We start from the raw sequence: 13,942 nt of genomic DNA, 5'->3' as shown, positions 1-13,942 counted from the left end.
CTCAGTTAAGGGCTGAGGCAGTCGGGACGTAGTGGTTCTGTTGGAATTTTTTCCTGGTTTTGGATGCAAAATCCTTTACTGCTCCCCCTGCAGCACAGCGCCCCCTAGCACCGCACTGGCGTATTGGGGTCAGCACTGACTGCGAGGGGCAGGGCACGTAGTCAGGGTTCAGCTTCTGCCCATTACCTGCGTGTCGGTGCTGCGGAAACGCTTCATGATCTCAGCGAGAAACGTCTTCATTTTTCCAAAGTCCTCAGGTGCGATGCTGCCCGAGCTGTCGACGAGGAGCACTATGTCTGTGACATGTCTGGGGCACTCTGAGAGGGACAGGAAAGAAATACGTCCTGACTCAACTCCACAAACATGCAGAAAACCCAGTAGAAAGAGCTAGATCAGACCAATGGGTCCATCTAACTTGGTATCCTGCCCCCGCCCTGCAACCCCGGATCAGACCAATGGGCCCCTCTGTCGCAATATCATCCCGTCCCTGCCATGGACGGGTCCTGAGCATAGAGCATGACATGCACTGGGATGAAAAAAATACACCCCTCCCCCTCCCAGAGCTGGGACAGAACCCAGGAGTCCTGACTCCCAGCTTCTACTGACATCCTAAATCAAACCAATGGGCCCACCTAGCCTGGTATCCCAACCCATATCAGACCCATCTAGACCCATCTCCCCTCCAACTTCCCATGTCCCTTGAACCCACCCGTGACCCCAGAGCATAGGTCCCCCCCCCACACCCCTGTGTCACCCTTCACCTGGGTGGGTGTCTGGGATGCGCTGGACCTGCCGGAGGCTCTGGTCCAGGAGGAAGCAGTAGCCGTTGACGTACATGTTCTCCCCGCAGGCCCGGTGCACCGTGGGGCCGCACACCTGGGGCACGAGAATGCACGGGATCAGTAGGTGCCCCTCTGAACAGAGCACTGAGGGTGGGGGAGCCAGAAGTCTGGTGGGGGAGCCAGGGGTCTGCTCCCCAACCCTATGGGTATGCAGGGAAAGCCCCTGCTGGGGCAGACGGGACCCACACGAGGGATCACCTGGTTCCAACGCTTTCTGCTAGTTCACGCACAGTCACTGTCGCCATGGCGACAACCCAGTTACAATGCTTCCTGCTACATCAGCTTCCTGCTTCCTTCTAGTCACTGTCACCATGGCAACATAAGCCAGTTGCCTCCATCCCTCACAACATCATCTCACGGGGTCACTGTTGCCAAACCAAGGATACCTGGCCACCGCCATTTCCCACTGCATCCTTGTGCCCCCCCTCCAGATACAGGAGTTACCAACAGCCCTCGCACAGTTATCATGTAGTCATGGTGATGTCACCCAATTGTCACCTCTGCGTCATTGCTCCAGTCACGCTGACACAGCCCAGATACTACCGTCCATGAGTAGTGGGGTTTTGGGGAGGGAGCTGTCCCCTGGAATGATGAGGGAGTAAATGTCGGACCCCAGTCCCAGCACCCATTTCCCCTGGGTGTGGTACCTACCAGGAACTGGGAGCCTCGGGAAGCCAGCGACAAACCGAGGGACATGTTCATGGCATCGGGGGGTCCTGACAGGGGAGAGAAGCACACCTGGGTGAGAAAATAAACTCCATTCCTGTCCCAGAGCAGAGTACAGAACCAAGGATTCCTGACTCCCAGCTCCCCCCACTCTAACCACTAGACCCCACCCCACTCCCTCCCAGAGCTGGGGACAGAACCCAGGAGTCCTGACTCCCACTCCAATCCTCTTGCTGCACCCCACAGCACAGGGTGCCCCCTACTCTGGATGAGGATCTCCTGGCAGCGTCTGGAACCCAGGTCGCACTTGTAGACTTTGCCAGTTTCATTCACGCCTCCTATCTGCTGTGGGGCCCCGACGATCAGCCTGCTGGGAGAGAGCAGAGGGGGGTTAGGGAGATGCCCCATCACTCCCAGGGGAGTGGGTCCCACGAGGGGCAGCCCAGCCAGACAAGCCCCTTAGCATTGGGCATGAGTCATGTGGGGCCCTGAGCCCAGGTTAGGCCCTTACCCCTGAGTGCTGGCACTCCCGAACTGCACCACGCTCTGCCCAAACCCCGCTGCTGCCTCCTGGAAGGTGATGGGTCCCTCCACGTCCACACTGAATTCACGGCTTTGGGCCAGCACTGCAGGGGTTAAACAGTCACCAGTTAGAGCTTCCCCTATGGAGAACGGGCCAGTGTTTGGGGCTGAGGGGCCGGCTCCTTCTGGCTACGGGACTGAATTCCACACACACACACCCAGCTCTAACTCAACAAATCCCACTCCTCTCCCAAGCCAGGGATAGAACCCAGGTGTCCTGACTCCCAGCTCCTCACCACCTGCTCCCTAGTCCTCAAGGGCCATATTATGCAAATCATTCCCTGCATTTATTTGCATCGTGCCAGTCACTCCCGCTTAAAAATAAATATCAAGAGTGGAGCTAATGCTGGTGAAGGGAGCCCTAGATTTGTCTCCATCAGCTTCCCTGACGCTGATCCATAGCGGGTGCACTTCCTGTCGGGGTTCCAGGGTCAGATCAGAGACTTCACAGACTGATAGATTCCAAGGCCGGAAGGGACCATTGTGATCGTCTAGTCTGACCTCCCGGATAACACAGGCCAGAGAACTTCCCTGCATTAATTCCTGATTGAACTACGGCAGGTCTGTCAGAAAAACGTCCAACCATGATTTTAAATGTCCAGTGATGGAGAATCCACCACAACTCATGGCAAACTGTTCCAAGGGTGAATTACGCTTCCTGTTAAAAATGTCGGCTTTATTTGCAGTCACGAGCCAAGTCTGCACTACCACTTACGGCGGCAAAACTTGTGTTTCTCAGGGGTCTGAGACAACCACACCTCTGAGCGACATAAGTTTCGCTGGCATAAGTGGCAGTGTGCAGAACCCTGTGGCGGCAGGAGAGCTTCTCCCACCAACAGAGCTACCAGCACTCACTGTGGTCGTTTAATTACGTTGACCGGAGAGCTCTTTCCTGTCGGCACAGAGTAGCTACACGAGCGATCTTACATCGATGCAGCTGCATGGGTACAGCTGTGCCGCTGTACGATCGCTAGGGTAGGCATGGCCATTGTTTGCCTGTCATCAACGTTCAGCCACTGGATCGTGTTACCCTTTATCTGCTAGGTTGAAGAGACCAATATTAAATATTTGTTCTTCTCATAAGTACTCCTAGACTTGGGTCAAGCCACCCCTTAACCTTCCCTTAACTAGATTGATCTCCTTGAGTCTATCACTATGAGGCAGGTTTTCCAATCCTTTCATTAGTCTCATAGCACTTCTCTGACCCCTCTCCAATTTATCAACATCCCTCATGAACTATGGTCACCAGAACTGGACTCACTAGTCCAGAAGGGGGTAGCACCAGGGTCAAATACAGAGGTAAAATGCAATAGAACCTCAGAGTTATGAACACCCCGGGAATGGAGGTTGTTCCTAACTCTGAAATGTTCGTAACTTGAACAAAACATTACAGTTCTTTCAAAAGTTTACAACTGAACATTGACTTAATACAGCTTTGAAACTTTACTATGCAGAAGAAAAATGCAGCTTCCCCTTTATATTTTTAGTAGTTTACATCTAACACAGCACCATACTGTATTGCTTTGGGGGCGGGGCGGGCTCTGCTTCTGCCTGGGTGCGTACTTCTGGTTCAAATGAAGTGTGGGGTTGGCTGGTCAGTTCCTAACTCTGGTGTTCATAACTCTGAGGTTCTCTTCCTGCTCGAGATTCCCCAGTTCATGCATACACGGATCGCAATAGCCCTTTTGGCCACAGCATCACACTGTGGCAAAATTTAAAATTTGTGTTGTGGGAGCTGAAGCTAAGACCCACTAAACTCATGTCACACAAGAAACAGGCAGTGGATGGCAACACTGAATCCCTAATGCATTTGGGTAGCTAACTAACTCCCCGCCATCCTCTGTGGGACTGGCTGGGGGAAGTGGGTGAGTGGGGAAACCCCTTTCCAACTGGCTGATCTTCCCCACATCCCCACCTCCTGATAGCCAATCAGGGCTGCTGCAGGAGGCAAGCAGAGGTGAAAGGAATTGTGGGAGAGAAGTAGGGAGTGTAAGAATCTCTCCAGTTGGCTCTTCTCTCCTCTCCCCTGGCCCTTCTGCCCTCTCCATCCCTGCAAGCCCAGACCTGGGAAGGAGAGTCGCCTTGGAGCTGCCCCCTCCAGGGTGGGAGACTATAAAGACTGTCCAGATTTGCAGGAGGAGCAGATGTGGGGCAAGGTGGGGTGCAGAATTGTGGGGCTGGGGGGTGAGGTTGAGAAATTGTGGGGCTGGTTGGACAAAAGGGGTGCTGAGAGGGCGTGGGCAGGCTCCCCCAGTCTTCCCTTCTTCCCTTTTTAGGACACATCTCCCAATGTGCCTCAAAGTCCCCAGTCCCAGCCTCAAATCTCTCATTCTCATTCTCAGCCAACACAATGTGTGACCTCCCCCCATGCCCTGAGAGGTCCCAGCTTCACAGACAGAGGAGACATGACCTTGAATGAGGAAGAAGCTGTGGTCGCTTTACAGCAGGACCATGCCAACCACATCCATTTCCTGCCCACCAACCCCAGCCCACATCTTACCAAGCACACGTGCCCCATGGAGAGTGAGAGTCACACCTCCCCCCATCCCCTCCCAGAGAGACCCAACAAGTGGCCACATCTCAGTGCTGGGTGAGGGAATCCTTGTACAAACAGCCCCCAGGCCCCACCCCATAGGTGGCTGCATCTCAGCGCCGGGCAAATAACTTCAGGGATTCCATGCCTGCAAAATACGGATTTCATGTACATTATAATATGTTTTTTGGTGTGTTATTTTCAAATAAAACCACCTCCAGAGAATGAGAATTATAATCCAGTGTCAAAACAGAGTCCCCACCTGCATATGCAAATAGATCCACACCAACTTCAGATCATGCCCTTCACTGTTCATTGCTTACCAACATAGCCTCTTTTACTCTGTTTAGGTTGGCACTGGGGGCCTGTTTCACACATTTTAACAATTTCGCTAGCTCATTGCTCATTTGTGGCCAGTACATTCTCTCTCTGGCTCTGCATTGATATTTCTCCAGTTCCAAGCGTCTTTCATGTCCTCTTGTGAGCATGTCAGCTTGTAACATCTTCGGCGCCACTATTCTATTCCCTCTAAACAAGATGCCATCACTAACAGACAGTTCTGCTTTGAACTGAAAATGTGGAGTTGATCAGGAATGTCCTGCCCACCTGATGGTAATAGTGTTAATTACCCTATGTAAAATCTCATCATTAGCTGTACCCTTAGCAAGTTCATTCCAAAACCTTTCTGAAACTGAGCACCAGACCCCACTCCCCTCTTAGAGCTGGGGATAGAACCCAGGAGTCCTGACAACCAGCTCCTCCCCACCAGTTCATTCAAGTTTCCTTTGTGTCTAGCCCTGGATGGCCATTTTATGCAAATTGCCCATGCATTCATTTGCATAGCAGCAGAAACTTCCATGTGAAGAAGAAATCTAAGGAGTGTGTTTAGCACTGGTGAATGAAGCCCTTGATTTATCTCTTGCCGACCTGGATTCACGGGGGGAGGGGGACTTTCTGTAGGGTTGCAGGGGCAGATCAACCTTCACAGAATTACAGAATAGAACGCCAGAAGGAACTGCTGTGTTCATCTGCCCTGACTTCCTGTGTAACAGGAGCCAGAGAGCTTCTCTGAATTAATCCCTGTTTGAACTAGATTGGAACATTTAGAAAAAGATCCAATCTTGATGTAAAATTGCCAGTGACGGGGAATCCACCACGACCCCTGGTAAATTGTTCCAGTGGTTAATTCCTCTCAGTGTTAGAAATGTTACGTCTCATTTCCAGTCTGAAGTTGTCTAGCTTCAGCTTCCAGCCATGGATCATGTTACACCCTCCTCTGCTAGATTGAAGAGCCCATCATCAAATATTTGTTCCCCACGCAGGTACTTATAGACTGAGATCATCACCCCTTGGTCTTTGCTTTGTTAATCTAAATAGCGATAGACTCAAGGAGCTCAATCCATCAGGCAGATTTCCTAATGCTTTGATCATTCTCATGGCTGTTCTCTGAGCCCTCCCCAATTTATCAACATCCTTCTTCAACTGTGGGCACGAGAAGTGGCAGAACAGGATTCCAGCAGCACTCACATCACGAGCAAATACAGAGGTAAAATAACCTTTCTGCTCTTACTCGAGTTTCCCCTTCTTCTGCCTCCAAGGATTGGCCGCAGCATCGCAGTGGGAGCTCCTTGGCCCAGGCAGTTCTCGGTCTCTCGACCGAGTCTGTCAGCTAATGCAGGGTGGCCTGGTAAGCTTGTGCCATGGGAGCCCGAGCTGAGACCCACCAAACTCATGTCACACAAGATACACCAAACAGCCCATCAGTGGCAAGAGTGAATCCCTAACACACAGCGTGGCCATCCCTCTGCAAGAATCCCCTGGGAGCTGCCCCCTCCAGGCCTGGGAGGTAGTAAAGACCCCCCAGAGCTGTAGGAGGAGCAGATATGGGGCAAAGCGGGATGCAGAATTATGGAGCTGGGTGGGTGGGGCCTGGGGACAAGGGAGCTGAGGGTGGGGGAGGAGCTGAGGTGGCCTCCCCCATTCTTCCCTTCATCCCTTTTCAGACCCCATCTCCCAGTCTGTCCCCCCTACCCAGCCCATCCCCCTCACTCTCAGCCACCCCAAAGTCAGCCCCCTCCATTCCCTGATGGGTCCAGGACTCAAAGAGAAGAGAGATGTGACGTTGAAGCAGCGGGAAGTGGCTGTGGTTTAACAGCAGGATTGCGCAATTGCGAACACTGCATCCACTTCGCATCCGCTGGACCCTCGCCCCACATCCTACCAAGCACACACGCCCACAGAGAAGGGGAGTCGCACCTCTGACCCACTCCCATCCCAGAGAGTCTGGGGGAACAGAACACAGAGGGAACTGCACCCAGGAATACTGGTTATCGGCGCCCCCCATCCCTCCTCTAAGCCACTAGAGCCCCATTCCCCGCCCATATTTGGGGAGAGAACCTAGGACTCCTGATGCACAGGTCCCCCGCTGTAACCCACCAGACCCCACTCCCTCCCACCCGCCCAGAGCCAGCCAGGGATAGGACCAGGAGTCCCGACGGTCCAGATGCTCCCATCCCCCTGCCAGAGGGGTACTCGCCGGGCACCCATGTGGAGGAGCCCAGCATTTCCCAGTCCCTCTGGCTGGCACTTACCTGCGCACAGATAGAGGAGCAGAGGCAGGGGGTCCATCCTGTGCTGGGTGAGGGGTGTGTGTGGAGCGGGGAGTGAGAGGTTCAAGGGCGCTGCCTGGAGAGGAGGCAGCGGAGTGCAGAGGAAAGAGAAGTGATACCTGAAAAGAGAAACACTGATGGGGCGAGGGGGGACGGACTCAGGAGTGTTATAGGGAGGGAGCAGAATGGAGAAAAGAAAAAGTCAACTACACTGAGACACCCAACTAGTCAGACACACACGCAGCTACATGGAGACAGATGAAAAAACAAATAAAAACGATCAACCACATACACCCTGAACTCCCCCATACCCTCCCCCACCCCTGAGAGTGGTCAACTAGTTACACGCAGTGTTGTTAATTTAGTCATTTTCCACCCCCACCCACTGCCCTTTGTAAATTCAACACCCCTCACACATCCCTGCACTGAGACAACCACACACACTTTTCTTACACCCAACAAACGCTGCCCTCCCAGCCGTTCCCGCAGGAGCGAACCCCCCTGGGCTGGTGCCTCCCCTTTGGCTGTGTGAGCCGCTCGGCGTGAGAAGGGCAGAGGGCTCCCACCTGATCTGCATGGGTGGGGAGCTGGTACCCCAGCCCCGTGGCTGCTGCACCCTGTGGCAGCTCACAGGAGTGAAGCAGGGCTCTGCTAGGCCAGGGCCATGATGGAGGAAACTCAGGGAGTGGGATGGGTTTACACTGATGTCGGATTCACTTCTAAGTTGCGTTGCTGGATGACGGCTAACCAGCCCCTGTACTCACCCGGGAGGTGGCTCATCTCAGTGCCAGGCAAGGAATCCCTGTATAAACAGCCCCTGTGACCCACCCCAGAGGCAGCTGCATCTCAGCACCGGGCTAGTGATCCTGTATAAACAGCCCCCGGGCACCACTCCAGACGCGGCTGATGGCCATTCACTCTGTGCTCCAGAGGAAAGCAGACAGGGGAGTCAGCGAGGCTTCTAATTTCTCCAATTATTACCTGCAGGGCCGGCCTTGTGGTTGGGTGACCGCCCAGGGTGCCGTGGTTGGGGAGGGTGGGTGCCATCTGAGTGCCACAAGCTGGCAGGCCTGGGCTGCCAGAGAGGAGATGAGTGCGGGCGAGCCCGGGGCTGAAGCCCCTGGACACACAGGCGGAGCGTGGGTGGAGCTGCCAGCCTGGCAGGAAGTCACAGGCAACAGAGCTGGCCCCTGCGGAGCAAGCGGGCCGGCCCGTGTCCCCCTTTCCTGCAGGGACGGGTGATGCCACACAACCGCTCTCCTCCAGCTAGATGGTCGGGGCGAATGGCCGGGGGAACCCCCAGGCTCAGAAACTCCTCCGTGTGCAGCCGGGCTCGGATCTGGGGCCAGAAGCTGGCTCTCGCGCCTTGCGCCCCACGCTGCTGTTCTCCAACTGCACTCAAGGACGAGTTCGTCCAGGGCGCCATTTTGCCTGAAGCCAACCCTGCTTATCTGGAACCCAGCCCCAGAGGCCATTTGGCCCCCCAGCCTGTGACATGTGATCCAGGACCAGCTGCGGCAAAAGAGAAAGTGGAAAAGCCACACCCAGAGCCAGGACCCTGTTCCCCATTCAAAAAACACACAACGGGACCTTCATGCATTTCCCAGTGCCCCTAAACCCGCACAACAACAACCAACAACAACAACAGCATGCTTTCTAGGCTGAGCATTTGTACAGGGATCCCTCCTCTGGAGCTTGTTCAGCTGCCTTTGGGGTAGGACCCAGTATTGGGGGAAATCCCCAAAGCAGGAAATGTGCAGGGAAAACATCTAGCTCAGCCACTATTCAAACCCATCTTTTCCTGCGCACGGGGCTGTCTACATTGTCTCAGAGCATCTGTCAAAGACACAATCTAAACCCTGGGCGCATGGTGTTTGAAGAGAAGGACACAGATCATGCAGGCCTGAATGGGAAAGGGTCACAGTCCTATGGCCGTTTTGGGGTCCATCCTAGAGCAACAGAGAATTCTCTTCCTGCACCAGAATCCTATATGGTGTTTCCAGATACCCCGATAGAAAAGGCATCATCCCCTACTGACCACTGTAGGCTGCATATTTCTATTGCTTGTCTCTCGATTAAATTTGACAGACCAGGGAGCCCACTACAGAGACAGGCTGGGCTTGTGGTTCAGGAATTAAACTGGACTCAGGAACCTAGGTCCTGCTCCTGACTCTGCTGCAGTCTCCTTGTATGATATTGCACAAGTTACTGAATCTCTCTGGGACTCTGTTTTCCCCAACTAAGGATAATAAGCCTTCCTTTGTCTACTTAGACTGAATTCTTTAGGGAAGTGGTCGTCTCTCACTGTGCGTCTGTGCAGCACCCAGCACAGTTTGGACCTTAGTCGGGCTCGATGCAGCATCCCAGCCCAACGGGGGTCCCCAGCTCTCGGCCGGGCTCCGTGCACTGCCTGGCATGACAGGGGGCCACTTTGACCAGGGAGAGAGGCACAAAGTGGTTTCAAGACAGAGCAGGAGACAACTTGGAGCGGGGTGGGGGAGGATAAATAAGGTTTATAGTGAGGACCCACAGAGACCTAATGCTGACTGGGGTATCTCTAGCTCTCTCCATCTTTCTCTCACACAGGAGTCATATCCGTCCTCAATCTAATTAAAAACCTAGCTTCTTCATGCCCAGCCTTTGAGTCAGAGTGAGGGGGCCGAGCTGAGAAATTCACACATCAATTTCACATCCTTTTTAGGCTGTAGATTTGCAAGATGTGCACTACTGACACCTTTCTGAGATCAATTCCCCCCACCCCTACACCCTGACAGATTGAAAAATGTATGTGTACATGGTGCCCCGTTTACACAAAGCTGGTGTTTGGTTGAGACAGCTCTGTAAAGCAGGCACAGGCCCGGAAAGGGTTTTCAGGTTAAGGGATCACATGGCTACTGACCCAGCTGGGATAAAGGCAGTGCCATAGAAAGAGATAGAAACACAGGACTCCCCAGACCGGAGCACACTGAGGTCCATCTAGCCAGTGCTGGAATCCTAAAGAAAGATATGCTGGAACACCAGGTAGGGGGAGGCCCTGGGAAAGAAGCTAGGGTAGTGGGGTTGCTGGGAGGAAAATGGTTCCTGGTGGCTCTGGCCCTGCATTTCCCTGCAAGGTCCCAGCTGCAGCAGCCTCAGAAAAGACCCTGCTCGGCCCAGAGGACACTCTGCAGCCAGGAAGAGAAAGGAGCCACCTGGTCTGGGACCTACAGGAATTCCAGAACAGCTGTAACACAGAGACCCCCCAGGCATGTATATTACCCCTAGGGTGACCAGATAACAAGTGTGAAAAATCAGGAAAGTTTTTTTTTGGGGGGGAGGGGTATAGTTGCGTATATAAGACAAAGCCCCTGATGTTCCAGGTCAGAACACCTCACTGAAGCGGGTCGTGGAGGTCTCTGACAAAAGGTAAGAAGTCGCCAATTGTTGTGAGATGTTTGTATAGGAAGCAATTTTAGAGCTATGTGACAGCTTGGCTATTGTGTCCCCAATCTACCTGGAGCAAAACCCACCACCGGAGAAGGGAGAGGATGAGAACGGAGCCAATCAATATGAGAACAATGGACACCTGTGGCAACAGACGGCGTTTACAATCTGGACTAGATGCAAGCTGGAGAATTCCAAAGACAAACACACACACACACACCGGGCAAGCACTCAGAAGAGAGGCCCCCCGACTAAGAGACTGAGACCGTGACTGCATAAAAGCAGAAGAAATGGCCCAAGTGGTTGTCCAATATGGAGGAGAGACTCGATCAGTCTCATGGCAGTTGGATCTCAGCTTTTTGAACTGGACAAGAGCTGCAAGAGCTAACCAGAGGGCAAGAGCTACCGTATCCCATGGGAAAGTAACTTGTCAATAAGCATAAGGCTATGGTCACCTTCTGGGCTGCAATTCAGACCAGCTAGAAGTTGTGGCATCGCTTGTCCTGTAACCTTGAGAGCTTTAAAATGCTCAACTGCTGTAGCTCCCTGTCTGGATGCTCCCAGCCAGCGACTCTGACTCCAGCCGCCTGTGCGTTACAGCCTTACTCTGGTCTCCGCCAGCCTTGGTTACTGCTAGACAAGTGACCCCAACATACCCCCAGTCCCAAATTTCCCCAAAACCTTCTGCCTTGAAATGTCCAGCCCTGTCCGGGACAGTCAGAGGAGTAATACAGACCACAGGTGCCGACTTTCTTCTTCCTAGGTGGGTGCTTCACCCCACCCCACCCCACTTCTTCCCATGCCCTCCCTCAAGCCCGCCCCTCCCTCGCTCCGCCTCCTCCCACCCCTGCTTCGCCCTCTCCCCCAGCGCCTCCCACCAAACAGCTGATTGGCGGGTGGGTGCTGATCACCCACTTTTTTCTTTTTGATACAGACAATGGCTTCTTTAAAGAGACAAAAGCCTAACAGTTTGTTCCTTTAACTGGAGTGAATATTCACTTCTAGGAAAACACAGCACGTGGCTGATTTAGAATAAAAGCAAAAGAAGTTTATTTCATCAAAATGAGAGAGCCTTTAAGTGAGTTCAGGGGTCAGGGATAAAGTCAGAAATGGTTACAAGTAAATGAAGTGAAAACCCCTTTCTAGTGACTCAGGTTTAACAAAACTACAGTCTTGGTTCAAAGTAAGATTCTTACCACACATCCTTCCAGCTAGACGGCTGCCCACCCCCTACTCAGGATCTCCCACAAAGTCCAACGTGCTCAACTCCTTTGGCATCTTAGGTGAAAAATCCCTTGCGGGACTTTTCCCCTCTCCTTTATAGTCTAGGGCAGTTTTGAGATGTATCCTCCTGAGAAAATGATGCCCCAGCTGTGGGGGAAGGTGCCAGGAAGTCTGATGGAGAACTTTCCAGCCTGGTCTCTTCCCTGCTGGAGCTTTCCACAATGCAAAGTGGATTGATCCGTTCCCCACAGACTCAGATATGCTAATGAGTGGCCACTTGACCGTGATTGCACCCATTTCTCATGGCTACCCTTGACATAGGCAATGGAGCATCCTGAAGGTAAAAACCTGAGGTCTCAAACTTGAGTCTACTCTCAGGGAAGACAGTGTAGAGAGCACAGGATGGGTTAGATTCCCATGTGGTATCCCATACTGGGGAATGATGTTCTGCAGTATTCTGGACTAGTTGGAGTTTCCTATACACCGATGGCTTCATGCCCAGGTGATGGTCCATCACATTACTGTAGTCCAGCTGAGAGGTGGTGAATAGGTGTATAACTGAGGCCAGGTCTTTGTCCACCAGGGTGGGATAGAGTGTTCTAGACTGCCACAGATGGTCAGAAAGGTTACCCACAAATGCTGCTATGTGAGAGATCAGCGTCAACAGGGAATCCAAGAGTACTCCTAGACTATGGACGGAACTGACTGATTGTGTGGGTGCTTGTTCAACTGCAGGAGACTGTGCCAGGGCTGTGAACTCTTGAAAGGACTTTCCTCTGCCCACCAGCAACACCCCTTGTCTTGCTTGGGTTCAGCTTCAGCCAGCTGTTCTTAACCATGAGTTGATCTCATCCAAGCACTGGCCATTTTTGGTGGTAGTGGTGTGTTGGTGTGTGGGCAAGGGTTTGTAGAGCTGTGTCTCATCTGCATATTGCTTGCACTTGAATCCATCTGACCAGTTCACCTCGCAGTTGCATGTAGATATTGAAAAGGACTAGACAGAATTGATCCTTCTGGGACTCCTGTATCTTTCTGGGTATCAAAGTCCCTCATTCCTTATGGTTTAAACTTCTGAGTGGCCTTCCCTTGTCCCTTTCTGGCTTGGGCAATGGCTTCCCATTTCCAGCTCTCACTACATAAAGGGACATTTAATTACTCCTTCAATTTAGTCTGAAAGAAAGGTGCTTAACACTCCTATCAGCTTTGTCAATAAATCAAAGACCCATCTCATGGCAGCTATCAGCCTCTTCCTTAGGGCACATTTCTAAATGGCTTTGTCCCTTTTGCATTGAGTGGTTCATCAATATTCAGGGCCTCGTGGCCTATATTCTGCAATATTCAGGGCCTTTCAGTTAGAAGGTTACATTAATGATGGAGTCAGGTATTCCTTGGATGCAGTCCTGTTTGTTTGTAAAGAACATACAAAATCCTGTTTCCCTGAACACTGCAGGAATCAAATAGCAGGAGACAGTTTCTTTGCTCCCACCCCCAACCCCCTTTCTTGCTAGCACTCTTTCCAAAACCTCTCTCACCTTTTAGTCAGTGTCAGGCTTTCACTGCTTCTGTAGCTAGTGTTTCCTTGCTGACTTCTCTTTCCTTCTGTTCACACTCGGAGCACCCAGAAAACCCCTCCCCCGCCCACAGCTCAGTTTCTGACTGGGTCTTTCATGACCTGCATATTGAGCAGCGGCTCCCATGGTTTCCGCTAGCCATTTCATAAAGGAGCTTGATGGTTTGTTTCTTACATGTATCCTGAACGAAGGGCAGTTTGAATTAGGGTTGATCCAGCCCAGAAAATTACCCTCCCCTCTCAGAGAAGACATAATTTAGCAAATTACCAATGATACGGTCTTAAGTATTTCTATATTGACACAGCATCTTTCTGTCAGGATGTTTTCACACCAACTCAGATTTGATCTTACAAAATATTGCATCGGAGACGGGAGTGTTCCTGCTGTGAGCAGACAACATCCCCTCCCCATACTACAGTAAAAGCTATCTTCCACGGTGGCTGTGTTTGCCAAATGATTTTCCAGTCTACGTTGATATCGAGGTCCTCTATT

General features: G+C 52.3%; 1 protein-coding gene across 3 annotated transcripts in view; it reads right to left on the bottom strand.

Annotated features, from left to right (window-relative positions):
- LOC142072625 (integrin alpha-X-like) overlaps positions 1-13,490 on the bottom strand; it is a 33,554-nt gene extending 20,064 nt beyond the window's left edge. The window contains exons 1-7 of one of the 3 annotated variants that reach the window (XM_075130068.1): positions 13,412-13,490; positions 7,215-7,351; positions 2,020-2,134; positions 1,772-1,875; positions 1,494-1,558; positions 762-876; positions 187-317 (exon numbers count right to left, since the gene is read on the bottom strand). In XM_075130068.1, the coding sequence (XP_074986169.1) occupies positions 187-317; positions 762-876; positions 1,494-1,558; positions 1,772-1,875; positions 2,020-2,134; positions 7,215-7,251 (567 nt within the window). In that variant the 5' untranslated portion in view covers positions 7,252-7,351; positions 13,412-13,490. Of the gene's footprint in view, positions 1-186; positions 318-761; positions 879-1,040; positions 1,101-1,493; positions 1,559-1,771; positions 1,876-2,019; positions 2,135-7,214; positions 7,352-13,411 lie in introns of those variants that run through there. The other 2 variants (XM_075130069.1, XM_075130070.1) reach the window with 2 other exon arrangements.
- Positions 13,491-13,942: the final 452 nt, after the last annotated feature.

Source organism: Caretta caretta, chromosome 6 (genome assembly GCF_965140235.1).
Source record: "Caretta caretta isolate rCarCar2 chromosome 6, rCarCar1.hap1, whole genome shotgun sequence".
NCBI lineage: Eukaryota > Metazoa > Chordata > Testudines > Cheloniidae > Caretta > Caretta caretta.
The sequence above is the reverse complement of the archived record's forward strand: the minus strand, read 5'-3'. Positions and strand labels throughout refer to the sequence as shown.